Source organism: Mesoplodon bidens (genome assembly GCF_964165515.1).
Source record: "Mesoplodon bidens genome assembly, chromosome: 2".
Lineage (NCBI taxonomy): Eukaryota > Metazoa > Chordata > Mammalia > Artiodactyla > Ziphiidae > Mesoplodon > Mesoplodon bidens.
The window spans coordinates 136,274,228-136,301,878 of NC_138177.1; the positions used below are offsets into that span (position 1 = coordinate 136,274,228).

General features: G+C 42.0%; 1 protein-coding gene across 7 annotated transcripts in view; it reads right to left on the reverse strand.

The window, feature by feature from the left end:
* FGGY (FGGY carbohydrate kinase domain containing) overlaps window positions 1-26,182 on the reverse strand; it is a 426,675-nt gene extending 400,493 nt beyond the window's left edge. For 5 of the 7 annotated variants that reach the window (XR_014015075.1, XM_081224383.1, XM_081224384.1 and 2 more), the window contains exons 1-2: window positions 26,100-26,182; window positions 5,648-5,862 (exon numbers count right to left, since the gene is read on the reverse strand). Coding sequence is in view for 6 of the 7 variants with exons in the window: in XM_081224383.1 (XP_081080509.1) it covers window positions 5,648-5,848 (201 nt within the window). In the remaining variant the exon portion in view is untranslated. Of the gene's footprint in view, window positions 1-5,647; window positions 5,863-12,010; window positions 12,062-25,925; window positions 25,967-26,099 lie in introns of those variants that run through there. The other 2 variants (XM_081224381.1, XM_081224380.1) reach the window with 2 other exon arrangements.
* Window positions 26,183-27,651: the final 1,469 nt, after the last annotated feature.

The window sequence follows — 27,651 nt, forward strand, 5'->3', positions numbered from 1 at the left end:
GCCACCAGCCACACGTGGCTGCCAAGCACTTGAAGCATGGCTACTGCAATGCAGGAACCAAATTTTAAACTCTATTTAATTTTAACTAAATTTAAATGGTGACATGTGGCTAGTGACTGCTGTATCAGACAGTATGGACCTAAGGATGAATAGGAGTGAAATCTGTCAGCAGAAGGCAGGAAGAGTATGCAGGAAGAAGAAAGAATGTGTGCAAAAGTCCGGCCAGAGGACAGGGGGAGCAGTGCATGTGTGGGATTATGACAGAAGGAGAATATGAGTGGAAGGCAGAGCTGAGAGAAGCATCATGAGATGAGCCAGGAGAGCAGGCTGAAACCAAACCACACAGCGCCTACAGGCCATGTTAAGGATTCTGAGTTCTATCCAAGCAGTAGTATGGGGCTACAGAAGAGCTGTAAGCAAAAGAGTGACCTGATCAAGTTAGCATTAACATATATCTATCATTCCAGCTCAAGAAGGAGCACAATTGGAGAGGGGAAGTGCACAGACATAGATGAGGAGGTCAGTTGCATTCCAAGGCTAATCCAGACAAAAGATGAAGGTATGTGGTGTTGGAGATGGAGGGAATGCAGAGCTCTGGCCTGAGTTCAGGCTTATCACCCACTTCCTGGGTGACTTAGGGAAAGTCACTTAACTCTCTGGATCTCAGTATTTCTTTTCAATTTAACATGGGAATAACAACCCCTCCCCTACCTACCTTGTATGACAATCAAATAGATAGGCTCGTACTTTGTAAACCAAAAAGGTTCTATAAATATAGGAGGTTGACATGATTGCTCAACCCCACATGGGTGACTCCCTCTTCTGCTCCTTCTCTCTCCAACCATTACTCATATAGCTGGTACAATTTAGAACAAAATGGTATTTCGTTGGCTTCATGGGTACTATTTTTTTCCATGCAACTGAACTATTTCATCCTTAGGGGCACAGAACTTGTTGTAGCCCTCGCTCCCATATATAATCTAGCGCCTAGCAAAGAGCATAGCACATAGTACGTACGCAATAAATATTCGCAGACTAATGACACTTGACAAATACCTGCTGGCTGAATGGTACCTCCAGCTTATCTTCTTCCTAATGGAAGCTGTTACTAGACACTACCTTGCAATGTTCTTGCCTTGTTGAGGTGATTAAGATTTGTGGCTCCCAAAAGGGATATAAGCCCTTAAAATCAAGGATGACATAAGCTCTAGGACTTGTGTGTTTCCATAGAAATTTTTAGATGTGTGGGTATCAACCCAATAAAGACTTGACAGTTTCAGGGGCAGTGGTGAGTAGAACAGAGAAGAGGATTTGGAGCCATCTCAGTAGGGGTCTAGGTCTGTCTCTAATACTCATTAGTTTCAGAGCCTCAATATCCTCATGAGTCAAATAGGAAGTATGGCAAACTATGTCATAGAGTTATTGCAACATTTGAACAAGATGAGGGATGTCAGAATGTTTTTGTTTGCTTGTTTTTAGCTCTAAGTAACATTAATTCAGCAACCATTTACTGAGCATCAAATTTGTGCCAAGCAATGTGTTAGATGCTGTGGACACAGAGATGACACTCTCCAAGAGTTCAGCTCATGGTTAAAACAAGTCACCAATTAAAACACAATCTGGTAAGGACCAGATAATGAAACAGGTGAAGACATGGGCTCTGGGGCAACAGAGAGGGACTTCTCACCCTCTTTCATCTGAGGTGGTCAAGGGCAGGCAGGGACTGTCAGAGGTCATCCAGGAAGGCTCCAAGGGGGAAGTAATGCTTAAGCTTACTTTAAAAGGTACCCAGGAACTGGGCAGGTTAAAAAAAAAAAGATGAGAGAAGAGCATGCCAGATAATGAAAACAACAGAAATTTCACTCATTCACGTACTCAACAGACATGAATGGGGCACATTACAAGTGAGGAACTCTAAGGAAATACAGATAAACAAGATATGACCCCTACTCAGGGGGCACACATTTTCCACATAAGCAGACAGCTGGGTAAAGGCACTTATAATTCAGAATGCTTAATATAACAATCAGGATAAGCTCAAAGTCCTCCATTCAGAGCTAATTTAGAAAAAAAAATTCAGGTAGCTTAATACGATAAGATGCGGGCATGTGGAATAAGATGAGGCTGAAGAGAGGGACAAAAGAAGAGCAAGAGGAAGACAGCAGCAGCCCAACCCCTGACTTTGGGTGGTTACTTTACCTCTTAACAGCTCATTTCTTCCAGCTCTAAAACAGAGTTCATAATAAATTGTTGATGCCACTATGGAGAACAGTATGGAGGTTGTTAAAAAAAGCTAAAGATAGAACTACCATATGATCCAGCAATCCCACTCTTGGGCATATATCAGAAAAAAACGTGTTTCGAAAGGATACATGCACCCCAATGTTCGCTGCAGCATTATTTACAATAGCCAAGACATGGAATCAACCTACATGACCATCAACAGAGGAATGGATAAAGAAGATGTGGTACATATATACAATGGAATATTACTCAGCCATAAATACCTATATATGGAATTTAAGAAAAAAAATGTCATGAAGAACCTAGGGGTAAAACAGGAATAAAGACACAGACCTACTTGAGAATGAACTTGAGGAAATGGGGAGGGGGAAGGGTAAGCTGTGACAAAGCAAGAGAGAAGCATGGACATATATACACTAGCAAACGTAAGGCAGATAGCTAGTGGGAAGCAGCCGCATAGCACAGGGAGATCAGCTCGGTACCTTGTGACCGACTGCAGGGGTGGGATAGGGAGAGTGGGAGGGAGACACAAGAGGGAAGGGATATGGGAACAGATGTATATGTATAACTGATTCACTTTGTTATAAAGCAGAAACTAATACACCATTGTGAAGCAATTATACTCCAATAAAGTTGTAAAAAAATAATAATAAAAATTTTTTTTTTAAAAAAGAGAATGAAATAATGCCATTTGCAGCAACATGGAGATTATCACACTAAGTGAACTAAGCCAGACAGAGGACAAATATCATATAATATTGCTTGTATGTGGAATCTAAAAAAAAAAGATACAAATAAACTTAGATACAAAATAGAACTAGACCTACAAACACAGAAAACAAACTTATGGATACCAAAAGGAAAAGGGTAGGGGGATAAATTAGGAGTTTGCGATTAACATATACACACTACTATATATAAAACAGATAACCAACAAGGACCTACTGTATAGCACAAGGAACTCTACTCAATATTTTTTAATAACCAATAAGACAAAAGAATCTGAAAAAAACAGTACACCTAAAAGTAACATAACATTGTAAATACTATATTTCAGTTTTTTTTAAAAAAAACGAGGCTGTTGTGTGGATAAAATGAAGTGATTGGTATAAAGTGTTCAGCATGGTACCTGGAACATAATCAGTGCCCAAGAAATGTGAGCTGCCATCATCATCATCATATTGTTACTGCTGTTCTTATTGTTTTTATTAACTTGACTAAGGGGAAAGTGTCTCAGGCAATGTGAGCAACTTAGCGAAAAGGAAGCAGTAAGTACAACTGCTCTCAAACTCTTGACTTCCTTAAGTCCTTGAGAAAGACAAGACAGGTCGGGATGTATTTTATGTCACCCCTTGCCCCAGACTGTTGCTTCTCAAAATCTTACACGGAAAGAACCCTAACGACAAAAGGAGTGAATATTCCCATGAGGTGCCTCCCTTACTGACACTGACTTTTCAGTATTTCGTCTTAGAAATTCACTCTCCTCCATAATCTACTCATTTCTGTTATTGTCATCATCATCGCCATAGGAATCATAGTGCTTACTCATTTCCAGGCACTGTTACGACATTTTATATGCATTAACTCATTTAATCCTCACAAGGACCCAGTGCAGATAGGTACAGTCATCATTCCATTTTACAGATGATGAAACTCAAGCAAGACACCATAAGTAACTTGTCCAAGATGACAAGCTAATAAATGTTGAAACTGGGATGTCAATCCAGGCAGTCTGGCTCCAGAATCTGTGCTCTCTGGTGTGTTACCTCTCTAATATAAACATGCTCCCCTCCTTCAACCTCACATAGCAATATAGCTGTGAGTAGGTGTGTCATGTTTATCATATGGCTTCTGACATGCGGCCACATGGCCATACCCCATGCGAGGGGAACAGCCTAAGACCCAATAGCTTTATCCAGGTTTGCTACAGACAGACATCCTCGCTAAGGACAAATGCCCAGAGCCACTCACATGGCTAATGGGGCTCAAGCAGATGATGAGGTGGCTGCCACCGGCAGATGATTAAAAATCCAACATTAAACCAAGCTGTACTTAGAGCGGACCTGTTTTTAAAGTAGCTTTTCATCAGGGGATTATATTTTCTTCTTCACAATGTCCTTAATGGCAAGAAATGCTATACGTTGGAAGAACAAAGGAGATCCAAGGGCAAAGAGTAGAAGATTCTCACCAAGGCGGGGGCTGGGACGGGGCGGGGGAGGGAGGAGGAAAATTAAACAGGCAGAAGAGAAGATGTGCCCCCCTTTTATTCCTATATAATAATGCTCCAGTGCCTCCCACCCCCACCTTCTCTCCCTGCCTTCTTCTCCGGGGGCACTAACATCAGCCCAGAGCTCATTAAAGTTTAAACAGACTGATCAATACGGACAGAACAGTGAATTGTCCATCTGCAAATTACCAAGCCCTTCATGAATATTTAAGGAACTAAACTAGGAACAGGGAGAAGAGAGAACCCAGGACTTTATTTTTCTCTCTGGTAAAAACTACAAAAGCATTTCTGTAGCTCCTGATCACCAGGATATAAAACCAGTCAAGTGAAACTAAAAGGGAACAATTCTCAACCAGCATCACTCCTTTTCCCAAGCCAGCAAGCTGACTGAAAACCAAGGCCATGCGAGATAAACATCTACCTGGCACAACTCAGAGCTGCACTAGTCTTGCCTGACTTCCTTCCTTTCTCAGAACCCACCGTGTTCTCAGGCCACTGTGCCTTTGCACATGCAGTTCCCTCTGAACAAAATGAGGTTTTGTTGCCTTCCACTTGGAAGGCAGGACAGTCCAGCGACTAAGGGTGCAGCACTGGAGTCAGACTGCCTTTCCTACTTACTAACTGCATGAACTTGAGTAAGATATCTCAGGGTGCAGCACTGGAGTCAGACTGCCTTTCCTACTTACTAACTGCAGGAACTTGAGTAAGTTATCTAATCTTTCTATGCCTTTGTTTCCTCCTCAATAAAATGAGGGTACCTTTATAGGATCGTTGTGAGGATTCGACTGCATAATGCATGTTAACATGTTTTACACAGCACTGGGCACACCTGAGGGCACAATAGAGGTCATCTATGGTTATCAGTGACGTCTTCACATTCGGTCACATCTGACTGAATCCTCTGTCTACATGTTCTGCATCCTCCACCCTGTCTACCTGGAGCCCCTCAGCGTTGGCCCCTTCCTCAGCTCTAGCCACAGTCACTTTGCTCCCAGCACCTATCACGTTACATCCCAGCTGTCTGTTGGTCTCTGCCATAGACCATGAGCTCCCTAAAGGCAAAGCCTGTGTCTAAAGTTACCCCGACGTTGTCCCGGCACCAGATGGACACACTACACACACTCAGCAGGTGGGAGCAGGGGAACACGTGTGAGAACGCGAGAGTTGAGGCCATACCTTTGTGACGATGCAGCACGCAACCCAGATGTCCTCGGAGGACTGCTCGTGGTGGTTGAACTGAGGCTCCCACTGGTTGATTGGCTGGTCTGCGAAAGCCAAGAGGATACCCCTCTGGTCCACCAGAGCTGCACGGACACTACCTGTCCCCACGTCCACACCCACGTAGTAGCTCCCGAGTTCCTGATCTCCGCCGGGCATTGCCGTCCCTCCACCTGCGGGGATCAAGGGCAAAACCACGTGAAGACCAAGTGGGTCTGCAAAGCCAAGCATGGGACAACTTGAAAGTGGAAATGAAGGGATGCAGCTGATGAACTGGTAGCCATTGATTATTTATTCATCCAACAAAACGTTCATTGCTGCCAGTGTGCTAACAGGCACTGAGCTAGGTAGTGGGTGAACAGACAGGCATGGCCTCAGATATGGAGTTTCTGTTCTTGGAAGGGAGTCAGATGATGAGCATTTATGAAATGCATTAATTATTCAAGCAAAGTCGTGACACTGGGTGAAAAGTGCTATGAGGATAAATAAAGGGTTATAGAGCTGAGAATCTGGAGGCAATAGATATGCATTTTCTTCTCACTGAATTTGAATCGAAACAAGGACAATGCCCATGGCGCTGAAAAGGAACCTCATCTGGCCAGTCGGCCAGTCAGAAAGAGAAAGACAAATACCGTATGCTAAGACATATATATGAAATTTAAGAAAAAAAATGTCATGAAGAACCTAGGGGTAAAACAGGAATAAAGACACAGACCTACTTGAGAATGGACTTGAGGATATGGGGAGGGGGAAGGGTAAGCTGTGACAAAGCGAGAGAGAGGCATTGACATATATACACTAGCAAACGTAAGGTAGATAGCAGGGGTGGGATAGGGAGGGTGGGAGGGAGGGAGACGCAAGAGGGAAGGGATATGGGAACAGATGTATATGTATAACTGATTCACTTTGTTATAAAGCAGAAACTAATAAAAAAAAATTTTAAAAAAGCTATCTACTGAGCACCTATTATGTGCCAACAAGCACTGTAAAAAGTACATACAGCCCCTCTACTCACTACGACTCTACAAGGTGAGACTATTTTTTTCTTCCAGTTTTATTGAGATATAATTGACATAGAGCACTGTATAAGTTTAAGGTATACAGCATAATGATGTGGCTTTCATACATTAAGAAGTGATTATCACAATAACCTTAGTGAATATCTATCATCTCATAGAGATATAAAAGTAAAGAAACAGAAAAACAAATTTGTGTGATGAGATATCTTAGGATTTACTCTCTTAACTTTCATATATAAATACAGCAGTGTTCATTCTATTTATCACGTTGCACATTGTATTACTAGTATTTAGTTATCTTATAACCAGAAGTTTGTACCTTTTGACTGCCTTCATCCAATTCCCCTCTCCCCCTGAAGGTGAGTATAGTTAAAAATCTATTTTACAGGTGACTAAGATGAGATGCCAAGAGATATGTAACTTTTCTCTTAATGCAAGGTCCATACACTTAAGAACAGTAAATGCACATTGATGCATTTTATACTGATGGGCAAATAGGTCTCTGAGAAGTTAAGAGATTTAGCTAGCACCACTCAAGAGCAGCCTGGACCCAAAGTCCCACATCTGTCTCATGTCCCTTCCTTTCCTTCTTAGCAGCTTGCGATACAGGTTTAGCGAAGAGGCAAATACACTGCAGCCGTGTCAGGAAGTGACTGGGAATTGGGAAGGAGCCTCGAGGGAGACAGGATCAGGAACTTGTTAAACAATCTGTTTTCTTTACAGACCCCTTGTGAGTTACAAGGAAATCTGACCAGAGAACACTCAGGAATTCCTTGGCCTTCACTGCGGCTCTGAGTCCCTCTGGTCAGATTAGCCCCCATGACACAGACATCTCACAGAGGCTTTCATTTTCCAGATTGGCCTTTTAAAGAATAAGAACAAGCCCCCAAGATACCCATGCTGGTGAACATGCTACAACTCCCCAGGTGAGCTCGGGGTGGCCTCAGCGCCCAGAGTCTAATTTCAACCGCAGCAGCGTTCTGCACCCTTCCACTTCAAAAAGGTAATGTTTCCTTGGCAAGGTCACACCTGGGAATTCTAAAATGAAGTCAGCCAGCAGATGTTCCATTCCAGCTTCCTGGATATTTATCCCAGTCAGAAACAGCTTCATTACAAGTGATAGCTCCTGACTTGATCATGAAGATTTCCCAAAGGTGTGTGGCCCCCTTTGGTTCACAGGCAGGTGTAGAGGCCAATGGGGAATCTGTAGTTAAGAACATGTGCTACCTCCGTCTGAGCTTCAGAGAACAACTCTCAGGCTCCAGCCTAAGTGCCTTCTCATCTCCTCGCCCGCCCGTATGACCAGTGGCACCAGTTTTCAAACCATGCATTCCTTCAGGCATCCAAAAGGGATATCTTTCCTTCAAGCCATTACTCGGAAGAATTGAAATAAAACAGATCAAAGCAGAGCTGCTCTGTTTGAAGCAAAGATCACCCTTGCCTGGCCCTCTACCCTCCCCCCAGCAATCGCTCTGCTGGGTCCTTCCTCAGGACTCAGGATGGCTGAAAACCACTGGCTGAGGCCCTCTGCACGGCATCCCAGGCCCTCCAGGAGCTGCCCTCTGCCTGCTGTCCAGCCACATCCACCTCAGTCCTGCCCATTCTCACACCAAGCTCCAGACATCCTGAACCCCTCGCAGGACTGCAGGTATACCGTCCTGCTACAGGACTGTCTCCCCTCGTGCTTCTCTTCCCTTGCTACCTCCTTCCTCTCTTGTGTACCTGCTGACTACAGGACTGTCTCCCCTCGTGCTTCTCTTCCCTTGCTACCTCCTTCCTCTCTTGTGTACCTGCTGACTTCCATTTCAAGATCCAGCTAAACCACCACCTCTTCAGGAAAGCCTGCCTTGCCTCTCTCCATGCCCTGCGGCCACCAGAGTACTGTGCCCCTACTTTCTTTGCAAACTTTTTGAGGACCACTCTGACTGTGAATTTTTTGTTTCTGTGTCCGTCTCCCTTACTGGCCTGAACCTGAAGAAAGGAACTGATTGGTTTCTGGATCCCCAGCTCCTAGTTTCTATATCCCCAAACCAGTACAGTGTCTGGTACATAACTGGTTTTCAATAAATGTTTACGGAATGAACACCTAAATCAGTGAATCCACAGAAAACAAGGATCAACAGGCTCGTGCTTTAATGCTTTAATAGTTTGGATTCCTAGGTTTGTACTTATCTGCACTAGTGTTTTTCCTTGATTCTAATCTCTGTATGCTTCATCCATCCAATTAACAAATATTTATTGGATGCTTACAACTACATTTTATTAATTCGAAGACACTCATTTTTTTCACATTTAGCTTCTTCAAAATTAGTGACTCGGCAATCAATGGCATTTACAAATAATCAGTAGCATGTTCTTTCCTTCTTAGTGGTATATGAAATAATGATGCATCTTTCAATCAATGACTGATATTCAAAGAAATGCAGATTGTGCCAGGCACCAGGCATCCTGCTAAGAGCTGAGGATACAGTGAAGGACAAAATAGGACAGTGCCATGGCTCAGATCTTCCTCGGTTTCTTTATCTGCAAAGAGGAGGAAGTCTCACCGGGCTCACTGTTCCATCTCCCCGAACTGACCACATACACATCCTCTTGCTGTACTCGGGGTTCCTTCTCTTAGCTTCCCCCTGTCACCACTTGGAAGGGCCCAGGGATGCTGCTCCCCAATACGGATCCTGACAAGCCAACAACTCTCTATCCTTGGCTAGAACTTTCCAAGATTATTCTAAACACTGGAGGGAGAAACAAGGGGAAAAACACAGGAAATGAAGAATCTATACAAACATTCTGGATTACACAGACCTGGCCAGCCATCATCCAGGCTTCTCTGTACTCCTGCCAGCGCCAGTGACAAAAGAGTCCCCCAGGGGGCTGGCCCAGCTCCTCAGGCCTGGCTCCCTCACTTTTGACTGTCTTCCTCTACAAGGAATTCCTCATCTTACCACCCACTACCCAGACTTCCTGATTTACTTCCAATAAAATCCAAAGAGGCAGATTTCCACTCTGCAGCTGACTCAGGGCTTCCCTCAGCTCTGGGTTTTGGACCCATCTCTTGGCTAAACAGGAAAGAGCCCATCCTTTGGGAGAACCACTACCCCCCCCCGCCCCCCCAACACTTGTATGGAGAGTGGAGCTTTGCCATTAGACATTAACTCCAGTGCTGCCTGGACCACAGCTGTATCCCCAGTGCCAGCCCAGTGCCTGGCACATAGCACGAACTCACCAAGTCTCTGAGACTCAGTGGACACCTTTAAAACCTATCTTTAGGGAAATAATAAAAGGTACAAATTTACTATGTATCCGATGCTTTGCTAAGCAGCTTGCTTACATTCTTAATCCACTTTTTATCCTGACATCGACCCCTGAAGATAATTACTGTTATCATCCCCATTTTACTGATGAGGAAAACGAGTCCTAGACTAGTTAATAACTTGCTCCAGTATGTCATATAACTCGCAAGTGATGGAGTTGAGAGCAATCTCATTCCCTCTGGCTCTCAAATCCCTAACCATTCTCAGGATGATATACTGCCTGATACCCTCCATTTAGTAAATGCCCATCTCCCAAGGGTTCTGCTAGGTATTCCTGCCTACTCTGTCTACAACTGGCTAACTCAGAACTCAGGCTGCCCACCCTCAGAGACTGACCCTTCCTCAACACCAGGTGTCCTCTCTCTGGCAAACTACCCGTTTCTAGACCATTTAACTGAGACATCAGTTGGGAAGAGAGTCAAACCCATGGGAACAAGGGCATCTTACCCTCCCTGCACTGTTTGCACAGACCTCCCAGTTCATGTTTTTGTAAGAAACAGATCCTAATTAAATATTTCAAGTTCACCATGCTTCCCATTACTATAGTTTTAAGTGATCTCTTTATGATTGTTTCCACACCTGGACCCTGAAAGAAGGGAAACAAAGAAGTTCAAGCCCTTAGGCAGCTTCCCTGAAACTCAACCCTGTGAGTTATAAAAACTCTGCCAGAGGAGTTTCTGCAACTCAGATTCCTTGTCTCCCCTTTCTGTGCCCTTTGTTCCTGGGTCATAGGTACTCTCTGCTGTGTCCTAGACTCCAAACTGTATTCCAGTCCCTCTTGGCCTCAAGAAATAAAGTAAATGCAAAATGGAAAACATGATTCCTTTTTCCAATTTGTTTTTTTTTTAAAAAGGATTAGGATCTTCCCGCACACCTGGCACTTTTATACATTTGTTCATTATCTTCTGACTGAAACCCAGTCAAGCTGGTAACCCTATCACCATTTTATACCTTGGTGGGATGGGGAAATTTGCCCTGAGCACCACAAACAGTAAACAACAGCAGCACCTGCATTTGAACCCTGGCCTCTTAAGGCAGGTTTAGGGCTCTTTCTACACACCAACCTAAAAGTGAAAACCAAATCCTTCAAAAACTTCTTCAATATCAATATCAACTACAAAGGCAGCAGCAACTAGCATTTATTAAGCTCTGCTCTGCAAACTGCCCACCTGATCTTGTGATTTCACTTCACCTTTGTAACAACCCCGTGTGGCTGGCACGATGAGCCCCTTTTCCAGTTTAGGGGATTGAGGTTCTCAGCAATAAAGCTATTTAACATCATAGAGCACAAAACCAGAGGAGCTGGGACTCCAGGCCAGGACGGTATGGCTCCAGAGCCCAATGGATGAATGATGAGAGTCAGAACATTAGTTCCAGTTCATTCATTTCAGTCAAAGATAAATTCTCTAAAAAGAAAAACAACTAATAGGGAATATAGGGAGGCTGGTCAGACAGAGAAATAAGGACATAGATTGTGAAGGCCAAGAGAAAGAAAAGCTACAGGGAGAAATTCAAGCTGGCTGCACACACGTCCCGAGCCTTACCTAACTTTTCAGTCTACAGGAGGCTCCGAAGGGCAGAAACAGCCTCCCAGCCAAGTCCCCAGCACAGACTGGAGTGGCTTTTAGCCCCTGTTCACGATCAAAAGACTGCTCTTATGATAAATATTTATGTGGTTCATTAAATAATAGCCTTTACAAATATTATTAGAAATGTGCCACAGAAAACCACAGGCTTCATGGCTGATTCTTTAACAAACATGCAAACTGCTCAAAGGCAGCGTGAGAAAAGGAAAGAGGGTCACAGACATGGGAGGCTGTTCTCTGCACAACTATCCCAGAGATTCTAAGGGGTCATGTTCAAACACCAGTGCTGAAAACCAACCTTTGGGGATTGTTCTCTTGTATTTTCCTCCTTCTCTTTCCCTAAGTGATCAAAGACCAGTAACACTGTTTCCTAAGACTACAAGGCTACAAAGTGGATGAGCTTACCTGCAGTCCTATTTCTTAAAGGGCTACTCCTCCAGGACTGACTTGGAAACAGTGTCTGCAAATACAGTGTCCCAGGGGACCTGGGAGGGAGCTCTCAATATCCTCTCTTGACTTTGATCTTTGGTCTTGGCTGGGAGCTCAAGTACACGAGACCCACACAATTTGTTTTTTTTATTTAGTTATATTGCAATCAGGGGGTTGGGAGGTTTGGGAAGAAAAAGATAAGCAGTGAGTACATTGGTCAACTTTGGTCACTGGTCAACTTTAGTCTCCTTGACAGAAAGAACTAAATACCACTTTAAACAACGTGCACATGCTCTAAGATGGAGAGAAAGTTCGGGACGGGAAGGAAAGCGCTAATCTGTCAATAATATCTGGTTCTCCACTGGCTTTACCAAAAATACACATGGGAGAAAATGTACAGCTTCTTGACAGGTACTTCTCTGAAAGTGAAAGGCTGTCTCCTGCAGCTCCAATCTCACTGTATTCTTTGAACAATTAACTAGGATTGTATAACTGAAGTGCCCAGCACAGTGCCTGATATATGGTACATGCTCAGTAAACGGCAGCAACTATTAGGACTATTAACATGTGCCCACCTTCCCTTTTCACCATCAAATCACCTCTGGACATCTGCAATTACTTAATATGCATGATCTATACCTAGGTATTCTCACCATGTCTAACAGCTCAAATTCCAGTAAACAAATGTTAAGTGCTTTTTCTGTGCCAGGATACTAGGAATAGGAAGCTGAAAAATACATCATTTCTGATTTTAAATTTAATGTAAGAAGCTGATTTTTGAAAGTCAAATGGTGATGCCTCAAGTTACGCCTTGTTGATGTACTTCAATCTCAACCTAATGCACCTGGTAATATTACACATGGCAGTAAGGTCGCTCCAGAATGCCATCAGAATCTTAGCTATACTCTTGAAGCCAAGCATCTTATTCCAACTCCACCTTTCTCTGCAGAATACAGAGACGTTAGTTGGTAAAAGAAGTACCAGTTTATTGTTTTCATCACCATTCCAATCATTAGATCAGAAACCCGGTATTTTTCAGGATGTTGAGGATCTTCATGCTTTGGACTGAGCCCTTTTTTTTTTTGCAGTACGCGGGCCTCTCACCGCTGTGGCCTCTCCCACTGCGGAGCACAGGCTCCGGACGCGCAGGCTCAGCGGCCATGGCTCACGGGCCCAGCTGCTCCGCAGCATGTGGGATCTTCCCAGACCGGGGCACGAACTCGTGTCCCCTGCACCGGCAGGCGGACTCTCAACCACTACGTCACCAGGGAAGCCCTGAGCCCATTTTTTAAAGACAAATACGAGGTGACTGGAGGAGGGATATGGTATTAAATCAGACAGAAGAATGGCTGGCTGTCCTTTTAAATTCAAAGATGGATTCCCACAGGCGGAAAAGGCAAAACTCACCAAATCCTCATGCCTGCCTCACAATGTGGCAGCCACAGGGATCAACTCTGAGGCAGTCCTGGATGGTGGCCAAAACCCACCACCCTCCAAGAGCCACACAGGCAACAGCACAACAGCTGACGCAAAGAAAACACAAACCCCAACCATGCTGAGGCTAAATGCACAGTATAGGCCCTAACAAAATCATGGATGGAAAATCTGACACATCAAATGACATCCCCAAACTCCAACAACAAACATCGCCTCAAAGCAAATTAAACTTTGAGTCTCCCATGTCCTCTTCCATAAAACCTTGCTTACGCTCTCTTCTCTTCAATACTTGTGAGCCAATAAAGCAGCTCCTGACTTGTTAAAATGCCTTCCAAGCCCTTTAATAGCCCTACCAAGCTATTCTCTTTGCAGAGAAAGGGAGAGGGTGGCCCACATTTATGACACCCACCCTTCCCCCATTTACAGGGGAGGACACTCAAATCCTGAGTGATACCCGGCGGATGGTCACGACGCCTAGAGAGGAAGAAGGCTGTACTCAAATTCAGGTTTGTCTGAGCCAGAGCAGAACTCTTATCCATCCCTGAAATGACTTGGCTTTCCTTCCCTAACCAAGCTGCTTTCATCCTGGACACACTCAGAACACAATTACAGGTCTGTTCATCCTGTGAAAACTTCTCAGACACTCAACCATCAGAAACGCCCCGTCCATGCTCTGATTAATAACAACCACTTATGTCACTATAAATGCTACTGTGAGAAACATTAGATATTAACTGAGAATGTTCTGCCCCCTACTTCCTTCTACCTGGAGACAAGCACAGCGTGTGTCATGCAGTAATAGGGGAATTCCTGGGCTGTGAGGGAGGGAGAAATTATTAATGTATAAAATAGTCAAATACCTTTTGAAATAAAAAGCCTCTAAAAACTCTCCATCCCTGGAGAGTTCTAGAAGCACCATCAGCAAGCCTCTCTTGTGTGTAAAGCACTGCACCCCTTCCCAGGTCAATCATCCTCCTTGACCCAGAGCCCCATTCCCGCAGACACATGCACGGAGGGGAGAAGAAAGATGGGGTCTGTCTTTCACAAACCCAATGCACAGCCTGAGTTCACTAAAAGCCAAAGCCTGAATCTGATGGCCTCTTACTCTCATGCCAGGACCCTGGAAGCAGAAAAGTGGCAGAACAGACACAGAGAGAGCCGGGGCTGGTGTCCTGATTCTAAATGCAAAGTTATTATAGTTTAACCCCATAAGCCAATTACAAAGCTATGCACATAACAGGGAAAATTACAGGCAAACTTAGTGATTTTTTATTCTTAAGTGGACTCTTCTTTGTAATACATGAATTCCTACCTCTCTTGGAGTCTGAACAATTTGTTAAATATATATGTAGTTTCTCTCCCTCTGTCACTTTCTTCTCCAAGAGGCTGCTGTTGATTTGTCGACATAATTAACTATAAAATGATACTCTACAGAACTAATCAGACCTTCAAAGCAATGTCATTATCATTAGCATATTGGCCCAAATCCACAGCTTTTCACAGAAAGTCACTCAAATAAAAACAACAGAAGAGCCCACCAACCTTGATGACTGCTGTCAGATGTCGGTAAATTCAGGAAGGGCTCGGGGCAGTACAGTATTAGGTAGAGCAACAAAATCCAGTCCCTGCACCATCTTGCAAAACTCCTCCCTTGAAGACAGCACCCAGCCTGAGGCTGGCTGAGGCCTCTGGTCTAGTCTTGTGTTTACCTGTTTATCAAGAATGGCCAGGTGGCTTCAAGGCCCAGGGTGAAAGGCCTAAAGAATGAGTTACTAGAAGATTATTGGACAGCTTGCCCCTCCAGAAGCACGCCCTGTTAAGACTGCCAAGAGCTACACCGTAAGCTTAAACACCAGCAGTACTGGCTCTGCCCAGAGTAAGGCCCAAGTTCTTTCTTTGGCCCACAAGGCCCTCAGAGCTACGGCTCTGCCTGAGCCTCTCACCTTACCTCCCTGCCTCCTCCCTGACTGCAACCCCTGAAGCTCCAACTCTACAAAGCTACTAGCAATCCCTCAAATGAAGGTTTGGTGCCTCTGTTCATACTGTTCTCTCCTCCTTGGGACGCAGGAAATAAAAACTTGCAGTTCATAGAAAAAGACATACAATGCATACATGTCAACCTTTAGCCTCACAAATAATGGAGGGAAATGCAAATCAAAACAATACTGATATATAATCGTACACCTTAAAAAATGGGCAGAAAATGAAAATGCTAGTACCCATCTTTGGCAAGAGTTTGGGGAAAAAGGCAGTTTCAGACACTTTTAGCGGGAGAATAATTGGTTCAACCTCCTTTCTGTTTTCAAAATCTACCCTTTTACCCAAGAGTTGAACTTCTAAGAATTTAAGATGGGCTCATCTAAAAGATGTATACAAAAATGTCCATTTCAACTTTTTTGTTTTTTTTTAAAGGCAAGGGCACACTCACAAAAACCCTGGAAACAAATTCAATATTTATAGGGGAATTGCTAAAACGGATACAGAAGCAGCTGTTAAAAACAATGAAAAGCTAAAGAAAATTGCTAACTATATGTTATTAAGTTAAAAAGCAAGTTCTTAGACACCACAGTATGAACGCATTTGTATTAACTCTGTAAAGAGGAAAAGCAACAGTGGTTCTCAAACTGTGATCCCCAGAGAAGCAGCAACAGCATCACCAGGGAACATGTTAGAAATGCAAATTCTCAGGCTCCAGCCCAGATCTGCTGATTCAGAAACTCTGGGGAGTGCGGCTCACATCTGTCAGACTACCCTGACAGATGCTAAAGTTTGAGAACCACTGTATTGTATAAGGACCTAACATACAAAACTTCAGGAAGAATATGCAAAAGCCTGCTTACTGCAGTGACATCTAGGGAAAAGAAATGCGGTGGAAGCTTGAAGGGCAATTTTTAACTTCCCCTCTCCGTGCTGTTTGAATGTTCACAATACGCAGCTAGTACTATAATAATAAGAAAGATCCTCGTACTGAGTTGAATTCTGCTTTATATGGCTTCCACCCTCTAGTCCTCATTTTTATCCCACGGGATCAGCCAAACCACCTAACCTCCTTTGGGTGAGCTATCCCTTCAAACGTTTTAAGCTGACTCTCACGACCTCCTGAGTTTTTTCCTCTTTGCTCTACACTTTTAGTTCCTATAACTGCCCCTCCATGCCGTGGCTTTTCCTAAAATAAAGAGCGGGGAAGAAGGGATACGGGGCACTTGGTACATTTAACAAGAATGATCTTCAGATACCCATGTTCCCACATGATGCTGTGTGGAGATGAGGGAAGCTGGGCTAGTAGCCCACCGTGAGCACACAGCAGGTCTTCTCTACCTTGCTGGAGGCCCCCCAGATGCAACACATGTTGGGACAAATCAGTAGCCCATCCAGCCCAATACCCAATCTCGGACACTAACATCAGAACAACCTGTTCAGGAGAAAAGGGAAGGGGAGCTGGGGTGTCTTCACAAAGTGCCTTTGAAGGTGGGCTTTGAGGTAGCCCTCTTCAAATACCCTACTCTTCCTTTAATAGGTCCCTAGAAATTAGTGTTATCTATTAATATGTCCTGTCAATATGTATCTTCAATGAATCGCAATGTTTCTCAAACTCATATTTTGCGCCAACCCTCGTCTTGGATCAACAGATTTTGCGTGAGCATTTACTCTCTTCCAGGACTGGTACTAGTGACTTAGTAGACAGTTTTGCTGATCCTCCCAACAACTTTGGAGGGTTCACAACCCAGAGATGGGGTAACTAAGGTTCTGTGCATTTAGGTCACTTGCCCAATGTCACAGAGTCAGTAAAAAACAGAGAGGGTCTTCAACCCCATGCTCTGCCCACTATGTCACATGATGATTTAAAACAGCCGAACAATAGCCACACTCTAATATCAAAGTTGGCCACATAATTCTACAATCCCAGAATCTGGTAAACTACATTGAGTTTGGTGTATATAAATCATGCTTGATTTTATAATTTGCCTTCTCAACTTTCATCCCCCATAGCTGATCAGTAACTGAGTCCTTTCTTAATCTCTTCATCCCATGGCCAGTGTAGCAGAATTCAAGATACTCAGCTCTCAGCCTGATCTGCAACAGATTTCAGGGTAACTCAGACCAAAATCCAGATTGCCCAAGGGACTGGCGACACATACATTTAGCCTGAATGATTTCTACTTTATTTTTCCACTCTGCCTAAGCCCAGCCCACATGCACAGCACTGCATATGTACCTGCTGTATGAATTCTGCTTCATTTTGTCATCCATGTTGTTAAGAACTTTCTAAATACCTTAAGTTGATGAAGGGGTTATAGGACCTCCAGGGTCCTATATAAATCCCTTCCTCACAACCTCAAATAGTCCCTTTTAAAATTTTCTTCAAAAATTCCAGTTGAGGACCTCCACTTCTAGCCAAGATGGAGTAACAGGCACCATATTTACCTTCCCACCTAAAACAACTAAAATAATGAATATAGGAAACAAAGGTTCTCGGGACACTGGACATCAGGCAAAAAACTACAGTAATCTCAAAGGGATGGAGAAAAAATGAGGTATCCTAAAACTGCTCGAGCGTAATGCCTGGGACAGAGGACACAGAAGAGGAAATCCATACCAAGCCCTGCAGTTCCCCGAACTGAGGAGCCAGAGCTAGAGGTCTAAGTAGAACAAGGAGGCTAGACTTCTTGGGGCAAAGTACAAGACAGGAGAGAGCTGCACAGGAGGATGTGCTCCTGAAGTATTCAGGAGAGTACCAATCACTGTATGTATGTGAGGAAACTATCTGAGCCAGAAGCACTCAAAAGGATCACAGAGAACAATCAGTGGATTTCACACAGGGCCATGAATAGTGCCTATTCATACCAGCCAGTGTGGAAAACCTCATAATTAACAGGGCATGGGGTAGAGTACACAGAAGGGTTTTACCTCAGCAGTGAAGAAGAATTAGCCCTACTCAACAAAGCTTAAAGCAAGACTCAAAAGGACAGAACTGTTTCCAAATAACTTACTCATGCCCCCAAAACAAAGCTCAAGTGTATTTATAGAAATACAAAAATACCTAGCACTGAAAAAGGTAAAATACATAATGTCTGATATTCAACCAAAAATTACCAGGCATGCAAAGAAGCAGGAAAATACTACTAAAATGAGAAAAATCAATGGACACTGACCTAGAATTGACACATTTGATAGAACTAGTGGACACCGATATTAAAACAGCTATCATACCTAAATTTCATATGTTCAAAAAGCTAAAGGAAAGAGTGAACTTAAAAGTTCACACATGCAAGATTTCAAAAAAGACTCAAGTTGAAATTCTAGAAATGAAAACTAAAATGTTTGAGATGAAAAGTTAACTATATGAGATTAGATAACACAGAAGATTAGTAACCTTCAAGACAGAGTAATAGAAACTATCTAAAATATAACAGAGAAAAAAAGATTTTTAAAAAATAAACAGAGCATCAGTGAGCTGTGGAAAAATTTCAAGTGGCCTAATATATGTGAAATGGGAATACCTGAAAGAGAGAACAAAGAAGGGACCAGGAGAAATATATGAGACATAATGGACACAAATTTTCCAAATCTGATGAAAACTATAAACCCATATAATCAAGAATATCAATGAACCCCAAGCACAAGAAATATAAAGAAAACTAAACCAAGAAACATCATAATTAAATTGTTCAAAACCAATGATAAAGAGAAAAACTTAAAAGCAGTCAGGGTGGGGGATGGCAGATTATGCAAAAAAGAAGAAAAAAACGTGAGAATGACAATGGATTTCTTATCAGAAATAATGCAAGCTATGAGACAGTAGAGTAAGATCTTTGAAGGACTAAAAGAAAAAAACTTTATATCTAGAATTCTTTACGCCGTGAAAAAATCTTTCAAAACTAAGGCTGAAATAAAGACTTTACCAGACATACCAAAAATGACATAACAAAATTCACCACCAGCAGAACTGCACCACAAGAAGTGGGGAAGAATAATATCACATGGAAATCTGGATCCATAAAATGGAAGGAAGAGCATAAAGGTAACTACGTGTTACATATAAAGACTTCTAAAATTTTTTTGAATGTCTTAAAAAGACAGTTGCTTAAAACTAAAATAATAACCATGTATTGTGGAGTTTAAAACATATATGGAAGTAAAATATACAACATGAAATAGCAGTAGCAGAAAGGCTATGAGGCAAGAATTAGAAATACATTGTTATACGGTTTTATATTACATATGAAGTGGTATAGCACCACTTTAAAGTTCACTCTGATAAATTAAAGATGTACACTATAAACCTTAAAGCAACCACTAAAATAATATCTGAAAAAAGGATATGCCTAATTAGCCAATAAAGGGGGAAAAATGGAATTAAAAAACTTTATCTAAAAGAAGACAAAAAAAGAGAGAAAAGAGACCAAGAAACAGATGGAACAAATAGAAAAAAAAAAAAGCAAGATGATATGTTTAAAACAAACCATATGAATTACATTATATATAGTCTAAATACCCTAATTAAAAAGCAGAGATTGTCAGGCCTTGCTTTGTTACCCAGTCTAACTATATGCTGCCTATAAGAAGCCCTAAATATAAGGAGACAAATAGGTTAAAAAGCAGAAGGAAGAAAAAGATATACTATATAAGAGCAATCAAAAGAAAGCTAAAGTTTGCTGTATTAATATAACACTAAGTAGATTTTAAAGCAAAAATATTATCAGGAATAATGATTAAGTAGCTATCAGAGCAAAACATATCATCAGAAATTATGAAATAATAAAGGGGATGATTCACCAAGATGACCTAAAAATCCTAAATATTAATGCACATAATAACAGAGCATCAGAATACATAAAGCAAAATCTGATAGAACTGCAAGGAGAAATGCATATGTCTACAATTATCATGAGAGAATTAAGTATGTCACTCAATAATTGGTAGAACAGATAGACAGAAAATCAGCAAGTAAATAAAACATTAAGAGTAGTCAATGAAGCTGCCTAATTGACATGTAAAAAGCACTCTACCCAACAAGAGCAGACTACACATTCTTTTCAAGTGTATGCAGAACATTTACCAAGACAGACCACATTCTGAGCCATGATACAAGTCTCAAAAAGTTAAAAGGATTCAAGTAATACAAAGTACTCTCTGTGACTACAGTGGAATTAAAAGTCAATAATAGTTAGATATGTGGAACATCCTCAAATATTTGGAAACTGAATTAACACACTTCTATATAACCATAGGTCAAAAAGACATTAAAAACAACTAGAAAGTATATTCACTGAATGAAAATAAAAACAGCAAAAGTTGTGGGATGCAGCTGAAGCAATACTTAGAACTTTACAGCATCAAATGCCTATCTTAGAAAAGTTTCAAGTAAATGACCTTAATTTCTACCTTAATAAATTAGAAAGAAATGAGTAAGAGGAACCCAAAGTTAACAGAAGAAAGGAAATAATAAATTTTAGAGCATAAATCAATAAGTTAAAAAAAGAAAAGGAAAACAATAAGGAAAATAAATGAAACCAAAAGCTGGCTCTTTGAAACAATCAATAATATTAATAAATTTCTGGCCAGAATGATCAAGAAAATAAAGAGAAAAGAGACAACCAGTCTTAGGAATGAGATGAAATTACAACAGATTCTATAAATATTAAAACGATAAGGGGATATTATGAGCAACTTAGATGATATGTACAAATTCCTTGAAATACACAAACTATCAAACTTCACTCAAGGAGAAAGAGATAATCTGAATAGTCCTATATTATTAAATCAGTTGACTTCTTCTCCCCCATAAAAAAACTCCAAGCCCAAATGGCTTCACTGATGAATTCTACTAGATATTTAAGAAAAGAAATAATGGCAATTCTACACAAATTCTTACAGAAAACTTAAAAGAAGGAAATACTTTCCTGTTTATTCTATGAGGCCAGAATTATCTTGATAACAAAACTTAAAATACAAGGAAAGAAACTATATCAATACCCATCATTAACACAGGTGCAAATATTCTTAAAATTTTAGCAAATAGAACAGAATCCAACAAAATATAAAAAGGATAATATAGGTCCTGGCCACATGGGATTTATCTCAGGAATACAAAGTTAATTTAACATTCCCCCCCCAAAAATGAATGTAATTAATCATATTAAGAGTCTTTGAAAAATGATGATCTCGTTACAGAAAAAAGCAACTGACAAAATACAATACCCATTCTTCATTTAAAAAAAAAAAAAAAGAAAAAACCCTTTCAGCAAAGATGGAATAGAATGGAACTTCCTAAACCTGATAAAGAGCTTCTACAAAAAATATATAACTAACATCATAAATCATAATGGTGAAGATATGAATGTTTTTCCCTAAGCTCAGGAACAAGGCAAGACATTTGATCTCATCACTTCTACACAACACTGAGTGGAGATTCTAGCCAGCGCGCTATAGCAAGAAAAATAAAAGACATCCTCATTGAAAGAAAGAAGTAAAACTGTCTTTATTCACAGATAACATGATCACATAAAGAATCTGATGGTACCCACAAAAAAGCTATTAGAACTCATAAGTCAGTTAGCAAGATGGCAGGATACATGATCAATATACAAGTAGTAACAAACAATTGAAAGTTGAAATCTAAGAAGACAATACTGTTTACAATAGTGTCAAAAAATGTGAAATACCTACAGATAACCTGACAAAGACCCATCTACTGAAAGCTAAAAAACACTGCTGAGAGAAATTAAGGAAGACCTAAATAAATGAACAGATATACTGTGTCCATGGGTCAGAAAACTCAATATTTAAGAAGTCAATTCTCTCCCCAAATTAATGTATAAATTAAATGAAGTTCCAATGCAAATCTAAACAGGCCTTTATTTTGAATCTGACAAAATGACTGTAAAATTGATATGGAAATGTAACAGATGCAGAATAACCAATATAACTTTTAAAAAGAACAAAGTTGAAGGACTTATACTACCTGACTTTAATACTTATTACAAAGCTATAGTCATCAAAACTAAGTGGTACTAGCATTAAAACAGACGAAGAAATCAATGGAACAAAATAAAATATCCAAAAATGGGCCCACATATACACGTGGTAAATTGATTCTGATCAAAGGTACAAAGACAATTCAATGGAGAAAGGATAGATTTTTTAGCAAATGGTGCTGGAACAACTGATACCATATGAAAAAAATAAACTTTGTCCACATCTGCTCCTACAGGTTAACATGAAATGGATCCCGGATTTAATGTAAAATAAAAAACAATAAAGCTTCTTAAAAGAAAAATAGGAGAAAATATTTGAGATCTCAGGCTAGGCATGATTTCTAAGATACCGAAACCATGATCCATAAAGGAATAAATTGATAAAATAGACATTATCAAAATTACAAATTGATAAATTAGACTTCAGCGAAATTAAGAACTCTGCTTTTCAAAAGACACTGATAAGAAAATGAAAATATAAGCCACGAAATGGGATAAAATATTTGCAAATCACAGCTGTGATAAAGAACTTATTAATGAGAATACATATAAAAACCTCTTGGGCTTCCCTGGTGGCACAGTGGTTGAGAGTCCGCCTGCCGATGCAGGGGACACGGGTTTGTGCCCCGGTCCGGGAAGATCTCACATGCCGGGGAGCAGCTAGGCCCGTAAGCCATGGCCGCTGAGCCTGCGCGTCAGGAGCCTGTGCTCCGCAACGGGAGAGGCCACAACAGTGAGAGGCCTGCGTACCGCAAAAAAAAAACAAAAAAAACAACTCTTGAAAGTCAATAAGCAAACAGCCTATTTTTAAAAAGTGGACAAAACAAATAAACACTTCAGCCAAGAAGATATATGAAATATATACAGGGAAATAAGCAACATGATAAGAAGTTTGAAATTATTAGTCATTAGGGAAGTGCACAATAGAACCCCATGAGAGGATTCCACATTATTAGAATAGCTAAAATTTAAAAGAGTGATCACACCAGTTGGAGCAACTGGAATCACTGTGAAATACAGTTTGGCTGTTTCTTAACAAGTTAAATATACACCTACCACGTGAACTAGCCGTTCCACTTTTAAGTATTTAACTAATAGAAATGAAGGCCGTACAAAGACATTTATACAAATATGGATACCAGCTTTATTTGTAGTAGCCAAAAAGCAGCAAATAATCCAAATGTCCATCAATGGGTTAGTGGATAAACTAAATATGGTATAGTTGCACTCAGGAAAAAAAAAAAAACTATGTATGCACACATAACCTGGATAAACTCAAGAGGATTATGCTAAAGGAAAAGGCACCACACACAAAAGATACATATTGTATGACCCCACAGATAAAATCCTAAAAGAGTTTAGTGACAGAAACAACTCACTGGTTCTTGGAGGGATTAGAACGGGGTATGAGCAATCTTTGGGGATCTTAGAAATGTTCTTTATCTTGATTGTAATGATGGTTTCATGGATAAATACGCACGCTGAAACTTCTCAAATTAGACACTTTATATATGTACAGTTTACTGTATGTCACGTATACCTCAATAAAGCTGTTGAAAAATATCCTAGTGGGGAATGCCTTTTCTTTCCTGCGGTACCTTGACTGCTACATCCTTTCTTCATCCCCTACATTCAATCAGTAATTAATTCCTAACCATTCTATTCTAATCTCTCTCCTCTAGTCACATAGCTACTACACTAACCCATCTCTCACCTGCATTATAATAGCCTCTCTCCAGTCTTCACCACTCCAATTCATTCTCCACCCTGCAGCCAGAATTAACTTTCTAAAACACAAATCTGACAGCGTCACTTCAATAGCTGCTGCTTGCTCTGGAGATGCATTTCAAACTCCCTTAAACTGATTCACCTGACCTTCCCTGATCTGGGCTTTTCACTCTCCTGAACCTCCTTTCTGGTGATTTCCCCTTGCCAGACTACACAGAAGTAGACTGGATGAAAGCTTGAAAGCAAAGACCAAGTCTTGTTCATCCTTGCTTTCCCAGAGCCTACCACAATGCCAGGCCAAGAACACATTCCCAAATTAGTGAACAAACAAATGAACACAAGAGCTGGTTTGGATGACCGCCTCTTACATCAGCTGGGTTGACTCTAAATTCCACCTTATAAAAATATGGGCAGGTAAGAGGTTGAATAATCTCTGTAGTACATTCTGGTAAAATAATTATTTCAAATACTTTGGGTGAGGGGGGTGGTCCCACTCTGGCTGTGAGCTTAAGGGCAAGATTCACTACCTCAAACTGTTTTCAGAACCAGCTGGTAATTGACTGTGATTTGAACCAAGTGAAAGGTTAGGGAAAGAGAACCAGATTCCAGGAAAAGACAAGGCCCACAGTAAAAATTAACACAGCCTGGAAGAAGGCTCAGTCTCCTCCCAGTAAACTTCTTAATTTCAACCAGAAAGACACAGATCTCCACCCTCTGGGTTATTCCTTTCTCCCAATACACATATTTTGACTTCCAAATCCAGCAGGGAGGCTCCCAACCTCCCTCCCCCTCAAAATCAATCTCCAGGCCCTTCTCACCCTCTCTGTTCCCTCAATCATCCTTAATAAGAGTTCTCTGAGCCTCCCACCAGGAGGCCCTCCTCAGCTGGCTCCCTCCAAGAGCCAGGCCAGTGGCCACCAAGTCAAAAGCCAACCACAGGACCTCATTAACAGGACATTCCCAGAAGACCAGGAGGCAGTCAAAAGGCTGGAAGACCCAGCTGGCAACTTAAAAAGTACAATTTCAGGATATACAGTCGGTGGATCATAGGAAAGAGGAGAAAAGCAAGCAAAACAAAACAAAGCAGAATTCTACCATCTATATACCAGCTACAAACTAAGAGAAGGCTTGCCTTCTTTCTTACTGATTTGTAGTTCAAAAGCATAATCACTTTCTCCCTCCTGATATCCTATTTTAAAAAGTAACCTAATAATGACTGCTCTTCCCTATCTTGGAACTGACTTGACTCTTTAATTTAGAGACGAAATTAGTTAAGACATGAGAAGTGCTTTAGTGGAAAATAGCCAATGATTAGGGAAATTCACCATTTTGCATCTTGTTCATCTTAAAAGGAAAGGACATTAATAAAAATAGAAAGATACTCCTAGGCCTTTCCTACCCAGGATAACTGTAGCCAAAGAGCATTATACCATCTAAACTAAATTGCACCTCAAACATTACCACAAGCTGCTGAAAGCTACAAGCAGCACTGGCCTTAAAATGCCTTAGGTAGCCAGATTGGAATTAAAAGGTTCAAAAATGCCTGGGGAAATGTCCTAAAATACGGTGGGAAGGGGGGAGAAAATTAACATAGTTAACTGGATAGTGATGGCAGGGGACCCCGGGTTCCAGACATCTCCTAAGCAGCGCTGGGGATGCAGTAAAGGCCCATCCTTCTCTTGAGTGGCCGTACGCCTCACCCAGGAGTGGACACAGGGGATTCAACAACGTCTCGGGGGCCAACGCACCGCTGGCGTTGGCGTTAAGACTCAGGCGGCCAGAGGAGGAAGAGGAGGCAGCGACGGCGGGAAAGGGGAGGGAGGCTTGGGCCCGGGTGCGCTCTCGAGTTGGAGAACGTGCGCGCTGTGAGCTTTTGCTAAAGCCCCTGATACACACGTGGGACTGAGAGGAGGGTCACTTACTTGTCCAATCTGAAATTACATTTTAGCTAGCGGGGCCCTGCCGAAAACCGCGCGGAGCCGCACCAGAGTCTCGGTTGGGCGGTCCGACCCGCCCTCCGCGCGGCCCCGCCCCTGCCGGCCAAGGCCCCTGTAAAACTCGCCCCGATTGGCCCTTTGAACGGGGCCCGGGATTGGCCTGCGCCTGCGCCCTGCCGTGGCCTTCTGCGGCGCTCGCCTGTCGGTTGGAGTGGAATGCATCCTCTTCTCGTTTCTTCCCGCCTCCCCGAGCTTTTTTTTTTTTTTTTTTTTTTTTCGGTACGCGGGCCTCTCACTGTTGTGGCCTCTCCCGTTGCGGAGCACAGGCTCCGGACGCACAGGCTCAGCGGCTATGGGTCACGGGCCTAGCCGTTCCGCGGCATGTGGGATCTTCCCGGACCGGGGCATGAACCCGTATCCCTGGCATCGGCAGGCGGACTCTCAACCACTGCGCCACCAGGGAAGCCCCTTCTCGAGCTTTTAAAGGCCTGAAGTGGGCTATGTCCTCTCAGGCCGAGAGTTTCCTCCTCTGGGGGCTCTTCTCGCAGAACTCACGCACGCAAACTCCCCTCAGCCGCTGGTGGGTACGTGTCCAACGTGTATCCTGTAACTTCGCTTCTCAGCCATGCACTGAACAGCAAGACTCTTGCAGACAGGTGTTAAAATAAAGAAATTAATAATAATAATATTTATTGAATGCTTACTTTGCGTGAGGTGTTCCCGAGATACTTTACAAAAATGTTCTCATCTAATTTTGTGAACAATCCTCTGAAAAGGTGTCACAGTTTGTAAATGTACAAAACATATGAACCCCAGCCTCTAAGGAAGTTACAGTCTGGTGGGTCCTGGACACACCTATGTCATTTAATCTTCATGATCCTTACCTTTAAAGTTAGCTAGGTACTATTTGTCCATAGTTTACAGATGCGAAGAGTCCGAAACGTTTTTTAGCTTGTTTTGAGACTCACAGTAAGTAACAGGAGGGAAGATTCCAACCTGAGCTCAAACATAAGCCATATCTATTAAAAAGGCAGGCTCCCAAGCTGATGGGACTGAGATTTGGAAGATGGTTTAAGAAGTCTAAACTCTTTATTTTCCTAGAAAAGGAGACTGAGGTGCAGTAAAAGGACGTGATTTTCGAAGGACACACTGGTCACGAGAGGTAAGCCTCGGTAATAACTGATTTCACAGAACGGGAGTATGGGCCATGTGCGTGATAGTCACTCTGCTATCCTCATAACAACCCCAAATACATGCTCTCATCTTGGTCTTACAGGCGAGGATAGTGGCTCAGTGGGGCTGAGGCCACGTGATTAGCTGCATCTGCTAGAGGCCCTAGTTTGGGGATGCCGGAGGAAGAAATTTTCCTCTATCCTTCTAGGTTCTTCTGGCTGGTCTAAGAATTAAATTGACATTATGAACGGGAGAAAATCAGATGAAAGTTTAATAACGTGTACATGGGAGAGACCCAGCAAAACTGAGTAACTCTGTAAAGACATCTTCCACTAAAGACAAAAAAAGGATGTTGGTACTGGTT